Source organism: Pocillopora verrucosa, chromosome 10 (genome assembly GCF_036669915.1).
Source record: "Pocillopora verrucosa isolate sample1 chromosome 10, ASM3666991v2, whole genome shotgun sequence".
NCBI lineage: Eukaryota > Metazoa > Cnidaria > Anthozoa > Scleractinia > Pocilloporidae > Pocillopora > Pocillopora verrucosa.
Window position 1 is genome coordinate 13,648,210 of NC_089321.1, and position 22,398 is coordinate 13,670,607.

Consider the following 22,398-nt stretch of genomic DNA (forward strand, 5'->3'; position numbering starts at 1 on the left):
ACTCTGTCTCTTTTTGCTGAGGAAACTGGGAATAAGAAGTTACAGTAAACCTCTAGTACCTGCACCTTGATATTAACTGTAGAGATGTAGTATTTTGTTGGTTGAAACATGAAGATCCACTGTTGGCATTCCAGCTATGCAATGTTATTGGATTACAACATATAAAAGCGATTCTGTACAAAGGAAAATGTCACAAGAAGTCTGCATGCAGTGACAGCTCAAAGTAAAATCAAGCACATCATCAAAACTACAAGATAACTTGTAATCACATCATGACTGGTTTTAGCTTTGCATCTGATTGGTTGAGAGGGTGTATAAGTTCTTGACCAATCACAAAGAAAAGTAATTAGCAGAAAGCAGAACCAATGCAATCATGAGTTACTTTTGACACTGAGCTGAAGACTACTCTTAATACTTATATATATAAAAATACTTCTTTTTTTTTTTTTTTCAGAGAATACTAATCTTCAATCCACAAAAGAGAATCGGAGCTTTAGATGCTCTCCAACATGAGTACTTCAGAGAATTCCATGATGGCAACAAGGAAAACACACAAGGTAGTTATCAAAATATGACCAGACAAAGGGAAAGCATGCCTGCTCTCTGACAAGTTTTTCAAGTGAGGTTTGAGAAGGTTATCATGGAAAGAAATTGCAACCAAATTACATGTAACCTCGTGTGTTTTGAAATGGTCTTGTTTGTCACACACTGCAAGATATTCCAACAAAATTGAAATATTACAGACAGAAAATCTAAATTAACTGGTAAGAGATTTTTTCTAGCTCAAAAGAATTAGCTATTATTGTTGAAAGTGTGTAATATATTTACAAGTATTAAATAAAGTAGCCTAATAAGCAATGTATCAATATCGAGTGTGCCAACTTTGCTTGTTTTTTGAAGTGAGGTGCCCGTACAATTTCTATTATAATTATACTGAGGACAGAAAATCATTAGGTCATTTTCTAGTATTTTTGGGAGAAAAAATTTAGTATAATTGTTACTAATTCTCACGTGACTTATTTATAAATATTTCTAGATTTTCACAATTCAAACAAAAAGGATGCCAGAACTAAACTACAGCGAAAAATTAACCATGCATTAATTTTTTTTGCACAGTTATTAGAACAATGCGTTTTGATGAAAAGAATTATGATGCTGTTAGTTTGACTTCCTTTAGTGCAATTTACAGCCAACCCAAAATCTTTGTGGTTTTTTGTGAAATAAATTGATTGTGAAAATTGGTAACAATAAGGTGACTATTTTTGAAAAGGCCTTCTTGATATTTTATGAACAGGGGTTCAACAGGCCTTATTTCACAACTTACTAGTCTAAGAACTAAAATACTGTTTAAAAGGACAAGTGAAGGGGTGTAACATCAAGTTAATTTATACTAGGAGAGTGCTTTATCTACAACTTTTTAAAACTAGAGAAAATGAGAAAAATGTTTCAGATTATGAAGTCATTGTGATTATTTATTTGAGGATACCAAAACAGCTATCAAGAAGTGTCGTTCATGTTAATTAATGTGATGGCAAGTAGTCCCTACTTATTATTCTGCTGTTTTTCCATCAGTCTCTTTCTTAGCTGTGTATATATAGTTAGAATAAGTTTTAGTGTAGTGTTAGCTGTAGGTGATTGTTGAAGTAAATTGATAAATCCTTTACACTTTACCATCAGTTTGCATATTTGCCAAACTGTTCTCTATACATTTCCTAAGGTGCTGACAAGGAGAATTTGTTTAACAATCAAAGGCTTCTTAAGTTAGTGATCATTTCCTTTGTTCTAGTGGCCTTAAGGAGTGATTTAAAGGGTGGTATTGTTGGGAGAGATGAAATGCTGGTCACTACTATGAGTTAACCCTTAACTCCCATGAGTGACCATGACAGAATTTCTGTTTACAATACCAACACAATATCAATCAGATAAGTGATGAGAATAAAGAAAAATATCATTTTGGAAATAAATAGTTGATCCCATACAAAATTCTCAGAACTAACATTATGAGAATTGTATGGTTGACAGATTGGAGAATGACAAATTTTATCTAGGAGTTAAAGGGTTAATCAGTTTTAGTCTTTTTGAAGATCATCTACATAAAACCTTGTAGAGTAAGTATTGAATACTGCCTTAAATTTAAAGAGAAAGTGATTATTAATTGGGTGTTGGAAGAAAATCCCACAAGATATGGCATTAGCTGTCATTGCACATCTAACCATAGTATTTATGACTTAAAACACCATCAACACTTTTTTTATAAGCTATACAGTTTTCAAGGTACTCATTATGCAGTATTCAATTTCCATATCATCTGTGTGACCAATCATGTAGGAGTTTTCTCAGTTTTCACAAAACGTCATCTTTTGTATCAAAAGGTTCTTGTAACCTCTATTTTGGTGTGATGGTAATATATATTACAAAGTTTGTCGAGAAGACTAATTTACCATGTATGACCTATGATTTTTTTTAATTTTATGGTTTTTGATTGGTTCCACAAGAATTTGTTCAAAGAATTTTTGAATCCAGAGAATGCCATAGTTGGCTTATACTGAGAGTGACTTCATCACCAATAGAGGTGAAAAAAAAATGTTACTGGAGGATTCTAGCTATGGTTAAGTGCTTCCTTAGTGGTCAAGTTAATTTCCAAAATTTGTTGTGTGTTGTGTGATGACTTGACCACTTGGTAGGAAATGCAAGATTCTTGTTAAAATTTCTGTACATGTACTTTTTAGATGAGATTAATGTGATGAACAATCTTCTCTCAAAAAGAGCACAATACAATGTACATGTTTAGTTTTCAGTTTTTTAGGGTTTAAAGGGTTATGTTTCCCTTGAATTGATAATCATGTGGTGTGATTGCTCAGTGACTGATGTTCCAAAAAATTGAGTGGAAGGTTTGACTCAAAGGATGGCAAGAAACAGTCAATTTCAATAGTACTGTACTCTCAGTTGGATAATTACACAACATGATCACCTCTTCCTACCATATGGATCAATTAAGCTGCATGATTTCTGAATTAATCATAACCATTGCAATTTCCTCAAATGTGATTGGTGCATCAGCTGCTTCATTTTTCACTAATTCTGTACAATTGTAATCAGACAGGGAAATAGGAGAGTTGGCTGCAATTGAACACCCATAATCGAACAGTTAAAGCAGCCAATCAAACTATGTCCACTCAGCTAAATCTACCAATCACAGAATTGATCACAATAACCATAGCAACCACCACTTATCCAAAGAAAAAACAAGGCAAAATGGAGGAATATTTAACTAAAGACATTGTCTCCACTAGAGATATTTGTTCTAGGTGTATTTTTTTTTTTCAGAAATTGAAATGGTTAAGATTAATTAGTGACAGGATTTCTTGTTGTCCAATTCTGTCAGTAATCATACCCATGATAAACAAATCAGACTCCTGCTTCATGGTTGTCCAATTTTGCTAGTCACTCATATGATTACAGACCGAATTGGACTCCACTTGGTCCTATTACTACTATGAATAAAGTGTTACTAAAGAATGAGCCACTGAAGAAAGTTCCACTTGGTAGTGCTTTATTACTGTGTTAAGAAATCTCAGATGCATGTGGAGTGTATGTGTCTGGTGACCATTAAAATTGTTATCAAAGGACATTTATGTCAGGTAGTAAATTTTCCATAAAATCTCACTACAGGAGTGTTGTGTTCTGAAGAGAAATGATAATAAATAAACATAAAAAAAATTGTGCCAATGACAGTTCATTGACTCTGTAGATAACTGTATGCATGTGCTGAGAATTCAGACTGTGTTGTGTAAGGTCAGATACATTATGCTAAAAATGTATATAAAGGGGAAAAGTTTAAATCTCCCTTCTTACATGTGAGGTTTTCACAAAATGAAAGAAATCATGCTTACACTGCTTCATAAATAAATTACTCTCCCCTTTCTGTAAAATTCACATGTTACAAATAAATTTTGGGCATGGGTCACCTATAAACCTTTTGCCAACCACTTAAAAGTAAATTCAACTTTTACCTTGTGATGAAAAATGAAAATCACATTGTCATCACAGTGTATCTTTGATTGGTTTTGAATATCAGCCCAATTTAGATGATATTGAGAATCCTCCTGCAAAGGGTATTAAATTATGCTCTAAATTCTGTGGGCAGAATTCATAACCTTTCGCAGACCTTCTCCAATCTTACCATCATTACCTACAGTCAACACTGTAACACTGACATCATCTCAGGTATCTGGATTTTCAGAGGTTGCTTCATCAACAGTAGTGCTATCAGCATTATTTCCATCTCTATTCATATCACTACCAGCATTATTGCCGTCTCTTTGCACACCACTATCAGCATCATTGTTATCACTTTTCATAATGGGTTGGTTTTTGCTTTTCACCTTTTCACTGTCCTCATTATCTGTCCTTTGAGATTGGAAAATTTTCTCATTCACCTCATGAATGTTGTATTTTCTCAATTTCATAAAATCTTTAACCACACTCATGCAGCAGACATTCTACAGAGGAAATTGAAACAACAATACTCTAAATTAGTTAACCCTTTAACTCTCAAGATCTGATTGTTAATTATCCCCTCTGACTGCTACACATTCTTGAGTAAACTAGTTACGAGAATTTGGTGTTAGATTAAGATAACACCTGCTACCTGATAAGTTTGAATATTCTCATTACCTGTTTGCTGGATAGTGTGTGGATTTTATAGAGAATTTACATGTTAGTCACCCCTGGGAGATAAAGGATAACTCTGACAAAAGAGAACAGGAACAAATCTCGAATAATTCAAAGTGGATGCTGAGTGACTTCAAAACTAAAATACTATAAAAAATAAAACAATTGTAACAGTTAATGGGTACAAAAAATTTTGCTGTTCCTACTGATAGAAAATTCAGTAAAATGGAGAACGCTCCCTTACTATACTGAAAGGAGCAAGTGTAAAAAACCTATGTGTTTGCCCTTAACCCTTCAGCTACCATGAGTGACCAAGACAGAATTTCTCCTCACAATATCAATACAATATCAGTCAGATAAGTGATAAGAATAAAGAATTTGGGGATAATTAGTTGATCTAATACTAAATTCTCTAAAACAACATTATAAGAATTGTATGGTTGACAGTAAGGAGAATTATAAATGTGATCTGGGAGTTAACATAAGTTTTCACTGATGGAATTTGAGCAAATGAATTACTAGCCACTTAGTGCTGAAGATCAGTGATCTTTTTGAGCAACTAAATGTGACAAAAAGAGGCATTGATTACTCAAGTAACTGTAATGAGTTTTGGCATAGTCAAAGCAGTACCTAGATGTGAACCTCACAATAAGGGTCCTGCCATTTAGGTAGGATGCTGCAAAGTCATGTAAGTGATGCCATGGCCTTGTAATTTCAAAATGCAGGCACTTAATCCTTTAACCATTTACACCCTAACATCAGTATCTATATTCTCCATACCCCTCTCTGTACATTTCCTTTGGTACTGACAGGGAGAATTTGTTGAACAATCAAAGCTTCTTTGGGTGGTGATCATTTCATTTATTCTCATGATCTTAATAAATGATTCAGCCATATTACTGTAAGGAGAAATTAGATACTGGTCACTCTCAGGGTTTTAAGGGTTCAACCCTAAAGAGTTACCAGCATCTAATTTCTCCTTATAGTAATACTGCTAAACCATTCATTAAGATGGGGTAATTTAGTGTTATTAACTGAGTTGATGACATAAATTGGCCAACATAAAGAGTTTGAAGGTTGACATTTCAACAGTTAGCCCTTAGTCAATCGCTCTGACGCTAATGCTCGAAATGTCAGCCTTTAAACTCTTTAAGGTGGCCAATTTACATGATCAACTCAGTTGATAACACTAAATTAACCTATATGAAAGTTCACATGGCAGCCAAGTGGACAATCAAACTTGGTTTGATGCTACTCTGGTTTAAAGGTTTAATGAATGTAACCAAGAAGTTACTATTCATAGACCCAACGTTTCGACACTCCTGTCTAGTGCCTTCATCAGGGGTGATCTAAACGCTGCAACAAGAGGTCCTTTTATACACTCACTAATTAGCTGCCTTTTTTCTGATGAGGTGTTGATAGGCGTCAGGAAGTAAGCCACCATTGTCATGAGTGTCAAAATGTTGGGTCTATGAATTGTAACTTCTTGGTTACATTCATTAATAAAATAATTAAACCAGAGTAGCATCAAACCATGACTAAATTACCCTGTTATACTCTCCTTCTGATGCAGCACCACAGTTTCCTAAGAAACTTACCCTCTTCACTCATTAAGATCAAAGCATGGAACATTTTCACTGTCAATTTGTTAATCTGTCAACATGTTAAAAATCCAAAGTAAGTTAGTATTTTACCTTCATGATCTCCACACAGATTGCTAAGTCTGGGTTGTTCAGGTTCACAGTGTGTCCCTTCCCAGCATTCATTACTATACTTGCTAACGCAGAGATTGTGTCATCTCGGTGAATGCTACTGTTGTTTCTGGATTTGTACATCACACTGAACTGCAATTCAATAAAATCAAATTTACTTCTTTTAGCACTCTATAGGGCCAAGATTCTAACAATGCATTTTGATGGATAATCAAAAACTTCTTTACTTGACAATATTACATGGCTGGCAGTGCCAGTGAGCAATCTGAAGCAAATCCTGTGCTGTGATTGGTGACTCAGCAGGCAAGCTGAACTCTAGATTTCTCACTTTTTTGATCCAGTACAAGAAATTGTGTGAAGCAGAGTTACAAAGTTTGTAACTGCTGAAAATGTCACTGATTGAGAGGCAAAGATCAGCAGAAGACAGTCAAACCTGAGAATTCATCTACAACTTTCTTGATCAAAGGTGCATATTTACAGAGAAGTGAAGCTCAAAATTGGGGGCATGACCAAACTGAACTCCAACAAACATTTCTTGCATTTTAAGTGTCATGCTCAAGAACACAACACATTGTCTTGATCAGGGCTTGACTCAAGCCATACCTTTCAATCTGCATGCTACTGACTAGACCATTTTGTTGCATTGTTCACACCCATGTAATGAAAAGTATGCACAGTAAGGAGCCACAGGGGTGTACTGTTAGGGTACAGGTCTGATTGATTAAATGTAACCTGTGAAATTAACTGGGTTAATCAAAACTATAACAAAATTCTTGAATTTGATTGGTTATCAACAGCCGGATTTGAAAATTAATAGGACAGTGTGCATGTCATGCTTGTAATTGGACAGTGTAATAGGACACTTGACAGGTCATGCTTATGTATGTGGACAGTATGCATCACCTGTGTGTGCTGATGTTAGGCATTTCACTGAGTTAACTGTTGTTTTTTTATGAAAATGTGTAACTGATGTCTAGTTTCTTTCTCAAATTTTGTCATAGTTTTGGTTAATTGGTAACAGGACTTCATGTCATCCAATTCTGTCTGTAATCATACTCGTGATTAAATCAGACTCTTGCTTCAGGGTTGTCCAATTTTGTTAACCCTTTAACTCCCATGAGCGACCAACAGAATTTACTGAGCCTTGTAGGTTCTGAGTATGTTCATATCAGTGTCTGCCCTAAACTGAAAAATATGTCCTTTCTCTGATAAAAAGTCTTAGATAAAGTAATTTGCGATCAGATCTCATACAAATATCAAAATTTCTTCCCATTTTCAGGAATTTTTACTTCACGTTGTTTCTAAATTTTTTGGTGTGATCTAAAACAAGTTAGAAAACCACTCGATAATGTTTTGCTCATAATAAATATATAAACCCCATTGTAAACATTTGGATAAGACTTATGTTATGGGTTGAATCATTAATGCATGTACCTATTCTTTTCCTACATACCGTTGATGGCTTCACGTCTTCAGCAAAGAATGATGATTGGAACAATTGCTCAGCAAGTTTCTTCATTTCTTCCTTATTAGCATGACAGGAGCCAGAAATTGGCAGAAACCTTTGACAATGCCTTAACAGATCAAAATGAGGATAGTGGTGACAAATAATATCAATAATAACAGTAATTAAAATATGACTGAAAAATGACCTTGACAACTGAATTTGGGTGATGATGACCATGACTGCTACTGTTTGAAAGGGATTATTACTGGAAAGCTCTTTGAAAATAATCTTACAAAAAACCTCAACAAAAAGTAAGTCAAGAAAAAGTTATGTTCAAAATGTCACTTCTATATCTAAAAAAAAAACACTTCCAATAGAACATGCCATTCCATACCTGGTTTTCTTGCATCCCTTTTCTAGCATGTCATTTAAAACTGTATGGACTAAATCTGTGGGATCTTTAGAATCAGGAAGGTTTGTTTTGATAAAGATAACGTTTACAGCTCCAGTCAAGACAGCCTGGAACCTTTTTTCTGTTTTAGTTTCTTGAAGTTGCTTGACTTCTTTGGCCAGAGCATCCTCAATGTCTTCAGAATCACTCTCATTAACAGAGTCATTGTCTTGCAAGCTGTGCTCAGGACCATAGAGCTTGTCTGCATACTAAACCCCAGAGAAAGACAAAGACAACAAATCAGTCCACCATGATGAACTATAAGTTGAATATAGGTTCAAAGTAATTAATATGGATTATATGTTTAACCCTTTAACTCCCAGATCAAATGTTTCATTCTCCTTACTGTCAACCATACAATTCTTATAATGCTAGTTTGGAGAATAAAGTATTGGATCAAGTAATTATCCCCAAGTTGATGTTTTTCTTTATTCTCATAACTTATATAGTTGATATTGTATTAACATTGTAAGGAGAAATTCTGTGTTGGCCACTTATGGGAGTTAGGGTTTAACAAGTGATTGGTAAATAGTAAAGTGAGAAAGAAAAAAATCATCATCTTGGTTACAGAGACATTTTCTCCAAGTAACAGCTACAGGCACCAAAAATAATGAAAAAAAAATCATGATCATTGGTAGGTAGATCTTTCTGTCATATCTTGTGCATAAAAAAGTTCAACTAAAAAGTGGAAATAAATAAGACATGGGAAGAAACAGTCTTTGTTGAAAAGGAAGACTATAACCTCTGAGAAAGAACATGGGAAGCTAAGAAAATTCAATATCAAGCTCTGACGCTGGACCATGGCAAAAATGTCTTTTTTGAAAAGTCAGCCCCATATGAAGACTTGAAACATAGCTTTTATAGCTCAGTAGTAGACTGGCACCAACAGGTTCTTTTTACAAGCTCTCCTCCATTGGGGGAGGGGTGGGAGGGGGGGTTAGTAGGCTGTCTGCAGTCCTCAATAATGGGTCATTTTACAGTTGAGTACTTTATTGCCAAGCCTTTGATTTAGCATGAGGCTGAAGCTGACTTTGTTATGATAGAGACCAGTATCTAGTAAGCATGATAGAAAAGTAATTTACATTTGAAAAGTAACAACGTTTGTATCATAACAAGGTCACCCTAAGCCTCTCTCCTGTGTAAAGGCTGGGCAACCAAGCACGCATATCGCAATTATAAAGGCTCAGTCATATATTTTAGCAATCAAATAGCTTTTTATCGATAGTGCTGGCTTATTGCAGCTTTATCGGCTGAACATTAAGTTCTTACTTCATTAAGGACGTTGTAAGCTTCTCGTACACACAAATTCTCCCTTTCGTTACACGTGACAAGAACACCCTTCATTCCTGGAGCAAGCAGCTCTTGTCCTCTTTTCTAGAAAAATATGCAGAGAAATCAGTTTACAGCATAAGAAAGAAACTGAAAATGTACAAGCTTAGAAAAAAAATATATGACAAACCTTCTTCTTATTTCCGACATAAAATGCTTTAGAATGCTTTCGTTTCAAACTCGTGTTGCCGTCCGCCATTTTGATTTTCTACTGTTGGTCCTAGTACCACTCTTTTCGTTTGGGTGAGTCCCCTTTGGTGCTCATAGGGGATTGGGGAGAGAAGATAGCCGAGTGTAGACTCAAAGATATACAATATTTCTTTGTAATTTTTTTTTTCTACATTTTAGGGTTAGGTTATCGTATGCATTCTGCCCATAGGAAAGAAAGAGCTTCAAATATGATTTGTAATGCAAGGTATCTTAATATAGGAATGGTCAAACTGTATGATTTCAGATACTTGCGTATTTTGTAGAGCCGTAATGCTTCAATTATAGATGTCCAATTAGAACTGCAGTTACAAACGTAGACAATCCAGAAATAGCTGTAAAATCCCTTCGCTTGTTAACCATAACCGGTGGTTGTTTGATATGTCTGTTACAAATGAACCGAAAGACGAAATCGTACAGTTCGTGTTTTTCAAGACTGCCGGTGATGTTCCGGTAGATTTGTTTCAGCAATCTTGGATTGCAGCAGCTGAAGAGTTTTACGCCCGTGGCGTTAGTAAAGTGATCTTCTCTGAGAAACTAGCGCTAAATGGAGATTTAAGTCCTTATAGATTTATTTCAAAGAATTTCTGGGCATCACTGGAGGCATTCAACTGTTCGTTTCCCAAAGGGTTGCCATCCCCGAGTAGTAGAGGACATGTAACTGTCTCACAGGTATCGCTTATGAATAATTACTCTATTACCTATAAGAACCAAAAATGGAGAAATGGAAAGTTCATTGAAAACCAACTGTCGTAATTATTTCTCTAATGTTACAGGCTGGAATATTCAAGCTGGAACATATGGTTAAGGCAGATGGTTCCAAGGTTTTACTTGATTCCATCTACAAAGCTGGTTTTAAAGTTATGACAATGATTCCTCTCTGTGACCAGTCTTTGCCGAAAGAAACTGTTTTAGAATATGCTGATTTTCTTGTCAGCTTGAAAGGTTTTGAGACTCTAGGTGTCTATGGGCTCAACAGAAGTTCTGATCCACACAAAGAATGGCTGTATGAATGGATTATTGAAGCCATTTTCAATTCTATTAACACTACTCCAGAATCAGTCCTCAAGGATTTGATGAACTGTCCAAAGGCAAATGCAAAATGGGAGAAAAGCATTCACGAGAATTACATGCAGATGGTTGCATCTTGAGTACATGTAAAACTTGCTTCTTGAAAAAACAATTTTCCAAGTGCCAATAAACCTTATTGCCTGTTTAAAAAATTAATTTCTGACAAGTTTTATTTCTGTGGAATCAAGCTTTATCTTACTGAGACAATGCTGGTTGAATTTGAAAATGCATTTTTATTCCTTCCAATGGTTGGATTTACTTTCCATGTATGAATTGTCTACCTGAAATGTAGACTTTCTTAAAACACTCCTCAAAGTTGATAAATTTGATAAATGCTGACCAAGCGTTCTTCAGTGGTGAAAAAATTTTCTGAGAACAGACATTTTCGTGAAATTTGACGTAAGTGGCTTCGGGTTTATTGTGCGCAAGCCCAAGATGCATTTCTTGCTGGTAATCATTGTAGTGTGAACAGAAAACATTTGATTCGTTTCGTAGTGAGCTATTTTTTTACCTTTTTACACCCGACCAATGTCTTCATAGGTTCAGATTTCGTCATGAACACACTGACTCACTATGTTTTCCGTAAGCGACTGCTGGTGGTGAAGTAGGCGGCTGTGACCGGAAAAGGCCCCTTCCTCGAGGAAGGTCTGATGATCGTAAGTTCATCGGGTCCAAGGATCAGTGGATCGATCGCCCCTGTTAACACGTCCTTTGATGACTATGCAGGCTGATCCTTGATCTTGCACGCTCTGCCTCACTTGTGCATGGAATCCTTGGACAGAGGGGGAGGGGGGGATGAAACTCTGGGCATTCTTAACAGAAGGCGGCCAGAGATCCTATAGCGAGCTAAGATTCTAGGCTAAACTTTGAATAAAGCTTTTTTAGAATCACTGAACCAGTTACCGTATAATTGTATAAGATCACCGGGCACGCCGCGACTAAAAGTCGAAGAGGCCGCTCCACGTCGAAAGAAGTGACCCCGGAAACGATCGACATGCGAAATACCTATTTCGGAAAAACACGTTCGAAAATGTGAAACAAAACTAGTAAGAGGCACCACACCCACGGGACCCGGTAAAAGAAAAACCGGAAAGGAGCGGTGAGCGGCTTCTCTTATGCAGTAAATCTAGAAATGGATAACTCGCTAAAATGGCTTCTTTTCAACATAGTAAGCGGTCAGACAACAAGCGATGCACTGTACGTGGAAGTAAAGTGAGGTATTTTCATTGAGAATTTGACTGTATTTTTTTATTCCTAAGAGCGGTCGTAAATATTCTCATACAAACTGGTACAATTTCGCCATGATTCTTACTTCGTAGGATGATCATTTCACTACTAAAGCTTGGGGCGCCTGTGGAAGAACGATGTAACTGCTGCCATTTGGGTGGTTTCTTAGGCAAGACTGCAGTTTCGATTCTTTCTGAATATATTTAGTCAGTTGCCTCCAAAGAGCGAATTCGTCACGGAGGAATGACAAGAGTCGCACAGGCTCGTAAACATTTTTGAACTTTCGAAAGAACGGCAACAGACAATGAATCCACATTACATTCCACGTTTATTCAAGCTATCTCGCTGCCATCAAAGATGTTCACTCGACTGCGCCAGGATGCAAATGACTCACTTTTTGTGTTACGACCATGATGCAAAGTAATCAGATTGCGCACACCGCCTGGGAGATACTTGTTGGGGAGACACTGCCTAGCCTAACGTAATTTTGAGTTTTCGTCTCCTAAGGAAGACGAAAATATGGCAACATTTGCTTCACTACGCGGATTACACTACGTCAAAAGTTATAATGTATTTCTTGCGAAAACTGGACAAAGAAGCGAAGTTGGGAAGCTTTTGAAAGAACATTTACCGCCCTCGATTCAGAGGTCGCTTGCTGTGCGCCGTAACAAACCTTATTTCAATATTTTAAGTGTAGGAAGTGGATCAGGGGAAAAACATGTGGAAATCTTAAAAATAGTGAAGAAAGAGTTACAAAAAAGCGAGCGTAACCGTCACATGAAGATCCTCAACCGCGCAATCGAGCCCAACAAACATTCTTGCGATCTCTACATGGCGACCATTGAAAGCTTGCCAAGCAGTCTTCACGATGAAAACCCTGTAGAAATTGAACTCTGTCGGCAGACATTTCAAGACTACAAGAAGATGAAGTGCAGCCATTAGCAAGGATTAGTGAAGTTTGACCTGGTGCATTTTATCCACAGTATCTATTATGTAGACGTTGAAGAGGCTCTGCTTCATTGCTTTGAAAAAGAGTTGAACGACACGGGAATCTTACTTTTCATCGTCCAAGGGTAAGACCTTATGGACTGGGTTAAGTTGAAGCAAAACACGCATTGGGCTGAAAAAGAAAAAGCCATCGAAAAAATTATCAAAATTGCTTGTGATAATGGCTGGAAACATGACGTGTACACGGAAGAATATTCCATCGACGTCACCGAAGTGTTTGATGAGAAATCAACAGAAGGAAATCTACTCCTTGATTTCCTGACACACACTGAGCATTTTCGTGAGAAAGCAGACAAAAAACTTGTGGAAGAAACGCTTGAACTAATCAAGGATCTGACCATTTTGAAAGATGGGAAAAGACTTGGAGAGATAAAGGAATTGCTCATTATCATTTCTAAGTAGCTCTGAGTAATTCGTTTTCAATGCAGTTCATTTAGCCGAGAAGGAATGTAATCAGTTAAGGTCATGATAAGCCGCATTTAATGCTTTAGGTAAAATGACAGATGATAGCCCAGAATTTTCTACTGACTCAAATGTTTTGCAAGATCGGACCCTCGGGAAGCAAAGGGTGGTAGAGTTTTTTTCGCCCTCGAAGTCCTTTACCTGCATAGTCTCAGTAACTACTTTGGCCACTGATGCTACTGATCAGTAGAGTTTTAAATGGATCATACTAATTAATTTGAGCGGTTTTTCGACTAGTTATTTGTACGTTAAGAGAAATTAGATGCCAGTCACTCTTAGGAGCCAAACATTGGTTGAACTCTTCAGCCAAAATATCAGTGTTTCTAGAGTATCGAACTTCTCGGCTTTCCTTACACGGCAGCGCTCTATGTATTGTCTGCTAGATAGATAATGAGTTGTCCTTAATGCTCCTTATAGCTCTGATCTCTCAAGGAAAGTGTGCACGGGGTCACCACTTATAAATTTTAGAGAGCCCACGCATACCAACAGTTTCGATCAGTTTTCTTTTCATGCCTTTTATATTTTTCAGTGATCATAGTTGAAATAGCAATACTGTGCATGCCGATTTTTTTTGAATGCCAGGATAAACTAGTGAAAATAACTCCGCAGTTGGAAACTAAAGCCTAGTAACAGGGGCCCATACCCGCTTTATGAATCCCGTATTTACGCTAAGTGGATGACACGAAAAAAAGTTCGTGTATCAGGTGTCTGTCTCGTTGTAATGCGTTGAATAAATAACTCGCGTCTAGGAATGTATTTTCTGAATTTGCTATTATTCAAACAAGCATCGGCTGTAAATGTAACTGCTGCCATTTGTGTAGATTCTTAGGCTAGACTGCAGTTTCGATTCTTTCTGAATCTCGTCAGTTGCCTCCTAAGAGCGAATTCGAAAGAACAGCAACAGACAGATTCCACATTACATTCCACGTTTATTCACGCTATCTCGCTGCCACCAAAGATGTTCACTCGACCGCGCCAGGATGCAAATGACTCACTTTTTGTCTTACGACCATGATGCAACGCGATCAGAGTGCACACACCGCCTGGGAAATACCTGTGGGGCAGACACTGTCTAGTCGCCAATCCAAATGTTATTTTGAGTTTTGGTTCTCTGACGAAGACGACAATATGACAGCATTTGCTTTACTATGCGGAATGCACTATGTCAAAAGTCATAATGTTTTTCTGGCGAAAACTGGACAAAGAAGCAAAGTTAGGAAGCTTTTAAAAGAACATTTACCGCCCATGGTTCAGAGGTCGCTTGCTGTGCGCCGTAACAAACCTTATTTCAATATTTTAAGTGTAGGAAGTGGATCAGGGGAAACAGATGTGGAAATCTTAAAAATAGTGAAGAAAGAATTACAAAAGAGCGAGCGTAACCGTCACATGAAGATCCTCAACCGAGCAATCGAGCCCAACAAACATTCGTGCGATCTCTACATGGCGACCATTGAAAGCTTGCCAAGCAGTCTTCCCGATGAAAACCCTATAGAAATTGAACTTTGTCGGCAGACATTTCAAGACTACAAGAAGATGAAGTGCAGCCATCAGCAGGAATTAGTAAAGTTTGACTTGGTGCATTTCATCCACAGTATCTATCATATCGAAGTTGAAGAGGCTCTGCTTCATTTTTTTGAGAAAGAGTTGAACGAGACGGGAATCTTACTGTTCATCGTCTCCTCAGGGCAAGACCTTATGGACAAGGTTACGTTGAAGCAAAGCAAGCACTGGGCTGGAGAAGAAAAACCCATCGAAAAAATTATCAAAATTGCTTGTGATAATGGCTGGAAACATGACGTGTACACGGAAGAATATTCCATCGACGTCACCGAAGTGTTTGATGAGAAATCAACAGAAGGAAATCTACTCCTTGATTTCCTGACACACACTGAGCATTTTCGTGAGAAAGCAGACAAAAAACTTGTGGAAGAAACGCTTGAACTAATCAAGGATCTGACCATTTTGAAAGATGGGAAAAGACTTGGAGAGATAAAGGAATTGCTCATTATCATTTCTAAGTAGCTCTGAGTAATTCGTTTTCAATGCAGTTCATTTAGCCGAGAAGGAATGTAATCAGTTAAGGTCATGATAAGCCGCATTTAATGCTTTAGGTAAAATGACAGATGATAGCCCAGAATTTTCTACTGACTCAAATGTTTTGCAAGATCGGACCCTCGGGAAGCAAAGGGTGGTAGAGTTTTTTTCGCCCTCGAAGTCCTTTACCTGCATAGTCTCAGTAACTACTTTGGCCACTGATGCTACTGATCAGTAGAGTTTTAAATGGATCATACTAATTAATTTGAGCGGTTTTTAGACTAGTTATTTTTACGTTAAGAGAAATTAGATGCCAGTCACTCTTAGGAGCCAAACATTGGTTGAACTCTTCAGCCAAAATATCAGTGTTTCTAGAGTATCGAACTTCTCGGCTTTCCTTACGCGGCAGCGCTCTATGTATTGTCTTCTAGATAGATAATGAGTTGTCCTTAATGCTCCTTATAGCTCTGATCTCTCAAGGAAAGTGTGCACGGGGTCACCGCTTATAAATTTTAGAGGGCCCACGCATACCAACAGTTTCGATCAGTTTTCTTTTCATGCCTTTTATATTTTTCAGTGATCATAGTTGAAATAGCAATACTGTGCATGCCGATTTTTTTTGAATGCCAGGATAAACTAGTGAAAATAACTCCGCAGTTGGAAACTAAAGCCTAGTAACAGGGGCCCATACCAGCTTTATGAATCCCGTATTTACGCTAAGTGGATGACACGAAAAAAAGTTCGTGTATCAGGTGTCTGTCTCGTTGTAATGCGTTGAATAAATAACTCGCGTCTAGGAATGTATTTTCTGAATTTGCTATTATTCAAACAAGCATTGGCTGTGAATGTAACTGCTGCCATTTGTGTAGATTCTTAGGCTAGACTGCAGTTTCGATTCTTTCTGAATCAACCAACAGTTTCGATCAGTTTTCTTTCCATGCCTTTTATATTTTTCAGTGATCATAGTTGAAATAGCAATACTGTGCATGCCGATTTTTTTTTTAATGCCAGGATAAACTAGTGAAAATAACTTTGTGCAACCGTGGGTTTACTGAAAAAATCAGGTCAAGCGTCACGGATATAAGAGGGAAAATTTTCTTATCTCTCGTCTTGTGTGCAAGGTTACAGGAAAATCTTGCGGTTATCACACTATAAAAGAAATTCAGGGTTCAAGTATACTTCAGGATATCAAATCTCGCCTCACTCAGTTTCTCAAATTCACGAATAACATTCACCTTTCAGTAAAATTCACGCGTCACATTTTAACTTTGGCTTTCATCACAGGTCACGTAAAAACCCTAAACCCTTAAACTCTCCGAAGTGATTAACATAGAACTACTCCCCACAATATTCATACATTATTCAACAAACTGGTAATGAGAATATTCAAACTTATCTGGTAGAAGCTGCTATCTTGATCTAGCACCAAGTTCTCATAACTAATTTACAAGGAAATGTGTAGCAGCTACAGGGGAGAATTGACGATCAGATCTTGGGAGTTCAAGGGTTAAAGATGCACTAGTATATTCATACCTTAAGTTTACTCTTAGGAGGTGATTCTCCAGAGGATTCAGCCAAGGAATGTGATGGCTCTTGCATAATCGGCACCGATTATTTTTGGAAAAATGTCAACTCTTGTTCCTGTTCTGTAGAGATACGCAACTCCTGATTGTATTATTTTAATGCACCATACTTTCAATACTTCTATTCCTCTTATCGTCCGGAGGCATCTTACGTACGAAGTATATGACGGACGCAAATCAGATAGGAGTCGATTTAAAGGCTAACTTTTTTCAAAGCTGACAGATCTATCAATCACGAACTCGTGTCTACTCATTATTGCTTTTCTTGTGATAAAATTTAGAGAGCAATTAGAGCGGCGAAGAGGAAGTCGCCGCCAAAAAAATTTCCGTCTGAGGTTTTCTCACCTTCATGTCAATTAAGAAGTTGACATTTTCCAATTTACCTTTTTTTTACCCTACTGAGGAAACTGATTAATTTTTTTTCGTCGCGCCGGGCTTTAACTACATTGGCGATACATTAGACATGCACTTAATTAAATTTAATCATAAAACTAAAGAGCCGCGACGCCGGCGGTTTTGAAAAGCTCCGATTTCGCTTAATCGAAACTGACTCTCTCAGGCTTAGCGCGCACGGTAGCGTTGTGAAAGACATGAAGTCTCCATTGATGTGCACTCTATACCTAATCGGCGCAAAAGGGATTAGTATTTCGATTAGAACTCGTAAGCTGTGCACTGTGCAGTTTCACCTATGAGGGACAAAAGTCCTTTCAACCTATTGTTTTACAAACCGCCCACATCCGTTCATTGCTCTGAGCATTAGCGAGCAGCAGCACTATTCTTGACTTTCCGTGTGGGGCCTCACTTCTATATATATGCGTTCAACACTCAAGCTGTTCCAGCCATCAAGTCCTCGAGAGCAGCAGGTAAGTTTTTATCGCTCTTCTTGAACTGAGCTATCATGTCAAATGCAATTCAATCAATCGCTGGAACTATTCATAAAGGTCACGAACGATTTAGTGACATTTCCAGGGGAAGACAATCCTCTTTTATGACTTTTCAGCGCTGTTGTGTGCACAATCATGTCTAGTGCGGCACTGGGATACTGCTACAGTTGACCAAACTTTAGTCGAAGGAGACAGGATGTACTTGAATGCACTTGAAAGTCAAAATATTCCAGATACAGAGACGTTCTCCCTGATTTATCTGCCAATTCAAGCGTGCTGGAAGGTTCAATCGCCCACTGAAGTCACTAAAGTCACTAAATCGCCTGAGGAAGCAAACAGTTCGACACAATCGCCCTTTGAGGCAAGCAATTTAAGACAATCGCCCGTTGAGGCAAACGTTTCGACACAGTCGCACACAATCCACGACAGCTTTTTTCAATAAAGTTTCTTAAAGTTGCCCAAAATGAAAGCATTGTTAATTCTTGTATAAACCTGAGCTATAGAACAGCTGTCAAACTACAGTGTTCCGTTCTTAATTGATTTCCCTCCAAGGATGACTAATGAAGTGGATAAATATAGATTAACAGATTATGTGGGAAATCGCCTTGACATTTCTTACATCTTATTAATAGTTCATTTTAAGTTACCCATTCAATTACAAGAGAATTACCCACTTATTGAGGAATCATGCAATAATTTATAAAAAACAGTTTGTGACAGATATTTCAAATTACCTTCGTATCACTTAAACCCAGTAAGTCATTAAGTTCACATTACTTGTTCGGTTACAAGAGAGTTATCCATTTGTTTATTTATTATGTAACAAATCAAATACAGGTAAGACAACTTTGAGGAGATGTGAAAGCATCTGGAATTGACTTCAAAACAATTCACAATGGCTTGAGCTTTTAGATGCTTGGATATCCTGATAATATACAGTTTTAAATATGTTATATAGCTTCTAAAATTAATTAGCGATTTCCTTGAGTTCTTGTTCTCTTCAAGAAATGTTAATTTATAAGACAAACAAATCACAGATTTGTGAAATTACTGTCGTATAGCTCTTACCAATTTTCAAGTTCCTGTTACTTGTTGAACTCCAAAGAGCAATATTAACATGACCATTTACATTTTGTTCTTAGTGTTCACACAATGACCAAAATCCAGAACAAAAAACAAAATGAAAATACCGTGAACATCGACGAGGCTATTTGCCTTTACTATCATTGTTTCATTTTACTTTGATTTACAGAATAAATCGTCAGCGATGTAGCTTAAAAACAACCTGCCACGTAAATTAAGTTAACTTTTGCAATAATTTTTGCAAATATATGGTTCTGCAAATAAAGTTTGTTGTCGTTGCTGTTGTATTTCATTCGTCCCCTCGCAGCACATAACTTGCTATCAGCAACCCCTAGTAGTATCTTAATAATGTTAGAATTGGGCTTTTGTCTGTTTTGTTTGCTAAGCGCTCTTGTCAGACTCTGGGTGGAGTTAACTTGTGTCCGTTGTGCAAAAATATTTCAACCGATAATGGCGAGTACACCGGAAAACATCTCCCAGTTCTACGAGCCATGTTGAATTTTACGATTTTTGTATCACCATCGAAGGCAGGACTTCCCAATGAAGATCGGTGATCATCAACGCATCCAGTTTTTCATCTATGCATGGCAATAGATCTATGCACTGTGTCCAAAGGAATGAGGTAAAGGTCATTGGAAAGGTCCTCAGCAGTGTGAAAAAGCTGTACCACGTTTCCCTATTAAGTCACGGTTTATTCACTTGATTTAACGATTTTACTACAACGGTTCGGTTAACTCCCACCTACACCTCTCCGCTTAATCGAAAGAAGCACGCACTCCGCGTCTCGTTGTAAGCACGTGGAACAGTGCCATATATGTAGCGATAAAGCACGTGCCGCATACATCAAGTTTGTTTTGTTATGTATAGATAAACGAAATCACTTATAAATTTCAATCAAATTAAGAATAGTTAACGTATCGGACAGTTTCCAACAGCAGAATACCTCTTAAACCTCCCAGTGGTGATGCAGATCTTGGACGGTTTTGGAACCTCCAGATCTAAGACTTTGTGATGATTAAGAAATGATCCATTATTGTGTACTCGAGCACCAGATTTCACCAGACCTGGATTTCAGACTACAGTAACATCCAATTCGCTTTTTTTTGGGGGGGGGGGGGGGATTTTTTTATACGCAGCTACTGTTGCTCTTAAGTTCAGATTTCGTTATGAACACACTATGACTCGATAGACAGCTGTGATTTTCTCTCCTTGTCACCTGTCGAATGGTAACAATGCTGATGAACTAACTCTTGTAAATCAAGGGGAACGGGGGGGGGAGGTCTGGAGGAATTTAGTTATGTTAAGAATGAATATACCTGACTCCCATCAAAAAGGCCCTATGAGTTTTTTATGACTTCCCCCTGCTACTTTGGCAGTTAATTGATAATTGGCAGGCAATTTTTTATAGATTTTGTTATGAACGCACTATGACTAGATAGACAGCTGTGATTTTCTCTCCTTGTCACCTGTCCATATAGTTTTCTACGTTTTTCGCCTTGTTGTGACACATGTCTACTTAACAGCGCATTGGATGAACAAGCGAATTATTGCTCTTCAAATTCGTTGATTTTTTCGAACTTTTAAGTCGATCTGCTGGTGATAATGGCTGGAAACATGACGTATACACGGAAAACATTCTATCGATGTCACCGAAGTGTTTGATGACAAATCAACAGAAAGAAGTGATTGATTTCCAGACACACACCGCGCATTTTCGTGAGAAAGCAGACAAAAAACTTGTGGAAGAAACGCTTGAGCTAATCAAGGATCTGACCATTTTGAAAGATGGGAAAAGACTTGGACAGAAAAAGGATTTGCCTATTATCATTTCTAAGTAGCTTTCATTAGGTGATCTCACATCCTGTTTCCTAAGCCGAGGATGAATGTGAACCCTTGAGGCCATAATAAACCGCAATGTTTAAGATAATGACAGTAACTCAGAATTTTTAACTTTTTTTCAAATGTTTTACAATATTTAACGTTTAGGGAACAAAAGTTATCCTTATTCTGTAGAGTCCTTCTCATTGTGGAGCTCATAGCGCGTGCAAAGCGCGCGCAGCGAAGCACCATAAAAATTGTAGTGGTCCTCGCAGCCGAGAAATAAAGATTAATTCATGGGCGCGGGTAGATATGGAATTTCTCTTCGAGTGTTTAACTCGACAGCTGACGAGTGAGATTCCGAGTTGAACACGAGAAGAGAAATTTCATATCTAAAAGCAACCATGTATTATTTGGTGTATCATTTAAACACAATAGCCCTTTACCTGGCAAGAAAAGTCAGCTTTATTAATGAAGGGAAATAAAAGAATCGACAATCCCCGAATAAAGATCGTAAAGTGCGTTAGCGCTAAGGCTCAAGATGAAAAATTGCGTTGAAACACTACTAAAACAAACAATGGGCGTAATTTTCAATGTACAAAATTCTCGGTTTTTAATTTGTTCCTTACCGACAGAAGAAATCTTTTAGGTACACGGCTAAAATTAGCCTGTGGCAAACCTTCCAGATGTACATTTTCGTTCTAAGCCGCCGTTACCAAAGGCACTGAATACGTAACTTTCGGTTTTTCTTCCCATTCTAGGAAAGTTTCAGCCTCACTGCCTGTAAGCGATAGGGATTTTTCAGTGTTTTATAGGCCATAATCCGAAAAAAAATTCCCGGCGACAAACGACCTTACATTGACTGGTGAGGGCTTTGCCGTTCATTCATTAACCTGACCGAGTCGCGCGATAGGCGAGTGACGTATCAGCAGCTGACACGTTTTTTCTCGTGCTTTGTTACGGCTTTTCTCAGGTTTTGGAAATCCTTCTGTAACACTGTAGTTTATATGACAAAATATGTTCCATCATGCAACCGTACGACCGACCGACCGTCCTTATGGGTACTACTTTTAGCATGCACTAACAACTGCATTTTCGGCACAAATCTTGGCATTACATGAGAAGAAGGGGAAAAGAGAAGGTATTACGCCTACGTGCCAGCATCAAAATGACAACTCTTCATGTAGTAACCCAGGCAAGTTTTTCTCTCGTGAGGTGCTGTTAAGCTGAGTTAGTAGATATAGGGATTTGAAAAGGAAAAAAGAACTACATAACGTAAATAACCCTAGTTATACAAACGCATGATTTTAAAACTAGTAATTTGTTTCAAAGCGCAATATTCTTTATTTTATGTCTAATGCCCCCAACAGAAGCCCATTGGCCCAATAATTTCTATTGCGAATGTCGA

General features: G+C 37.6%; 4 protein-coding genes and 1 pseudogene across 7 annotated transcripts in view; 4 read left to right on the forward strand and 1 right to left on the reverse strand.

Annotated features, from left to right (window-relative positions):
* The window catches only part of LOC131771746 (cyclin-dependent kinase 6-like), a 24,651-nt gene extending 20,834 nt beyond the window's left edge, over positions 1–3,817 (forward strand). For all 4 annotated transcript variants that reach the window (XM_066173144.1, XM_059087598.2, XM_066173143.1 and 1 more), the window contains exon 7: positions 455–3,817. In XM_066173144.1, coding sequence (XP_066029241.1) covers positions 455–607 — 153 coding nt within the window. In that variant the 3' untranslated portion in view covers positions 608–3,817. The remainder of the gene's footprint in view (positions 1–454) is intronic.
* On the reverse strand, positions 3,537–9,817 carry LOC131771745 (THUMP domain-containing protein 1-like). The gene is made up of 6 exons (XM_059087596.2): positions 9,744–9,817; positions 9,554–9,658; positions 8,228–8,493; positions 7,840–7,960; positions 6,369–6,518; positions 3,537–4,502 (listed from the first exon to the last, which is right to left on the reverse strand). The coding sequence occupies exons 1-6, from the start codon at positions 9,810–9,812 to the stop codon at positions 4,224–4,226; spliced, it is 990 nt and encodes a 329-aa protein (XP_058943579.2). The 5' UTR covers positions 9,813–9,817; the 3' UTR covers positions 3,537–4,223.
* A 381-nt stretch (positions 9,818–10,198) lies between these two features.
* On the forward strand, positions 10,199–10,971 carry LOC131771737 (uncharacterized). The gene is made up of 2 exons (XM_059087588.2): positions 10,199–10,492; positions 10,597–10,971. Exons 1-2 carry the CDS (start codon positions 10,202–10,204, stop codon positions 10,969–10,971), a joined length of 666 nt encoding a protein of 221 aa, XP_058943571.2. The 5' UTR covers positions 10,199–10,201.
* Positions 10,972–12,847: 1,876 nt separating this feature from the next.
* On the forward strand, positions 12,848–13,846 carry LOC136283825 (histamine N-methyltransferase-like; annotated as a pseudogene).
* A 207-nt stretch (positions 13,847–14,053) lies between these two features.
* On the forward strand, positions 14,054–16,426 carry LOC131771777 (histamine N-methyltransferase-like). The gene has a single exon (XM_059087642.2). The coding sequence runs from the start codon at positions 14,600–14,602 to the stop codon at positions 15,608–15,610; it is 1,011 nt and encodes a 336-aa protein (XP_058943625.2). The 5' UTR covers positions 14,054–14,599; the 3' UTR covers positions 15,611–16,426.
* The last annotated feature ends 5,972 nt before the right edge of the window (positions 16,427–22,398 follow it).

Coding starts and splice junctions, on each gene's coding strand:
- LOC131771745 (XM_059087596.2), bottom strand. CDS start 9,812: ATGGCGGACGGCAACACGAGTTTGAAACGAAAGCATTCTAAAGCATTT. Junction 6,519..7,839: donor AAGACGTGAAGCCATCAACG/GTATGTAGGAAA, acceptor ATTGAATTGCAG/TTCAGTGTGATGTACAAATC. Junction 4,503..6,368: donor TCTGTGTGGAGATCATGAAG/GTAAAATACTAA, acceptor TTTCCTCTGTAG/AATGTCTGCTGCATGAGTGT.
- LOC131771737 (XM_059087588.2), top strand. CDS start 10,202: ATGTCTGTTACAAATGAACCGAAAGACGAAATCGTACAGTTCGTGTTT. Junction 10,493..10,596: donor GACATGTAACTGTCTCACAG/GTATCGCTTATG, acceptor CTAATGTTACAG/GCTGGAATATTCAAGCTGGA.
- LOC131771777 (XM_059087642.2), top strand. CDS start 14,600: ATGATGCAACGCGATCAGAGTGCACACACCGCCTGGGAAATACCTGTG.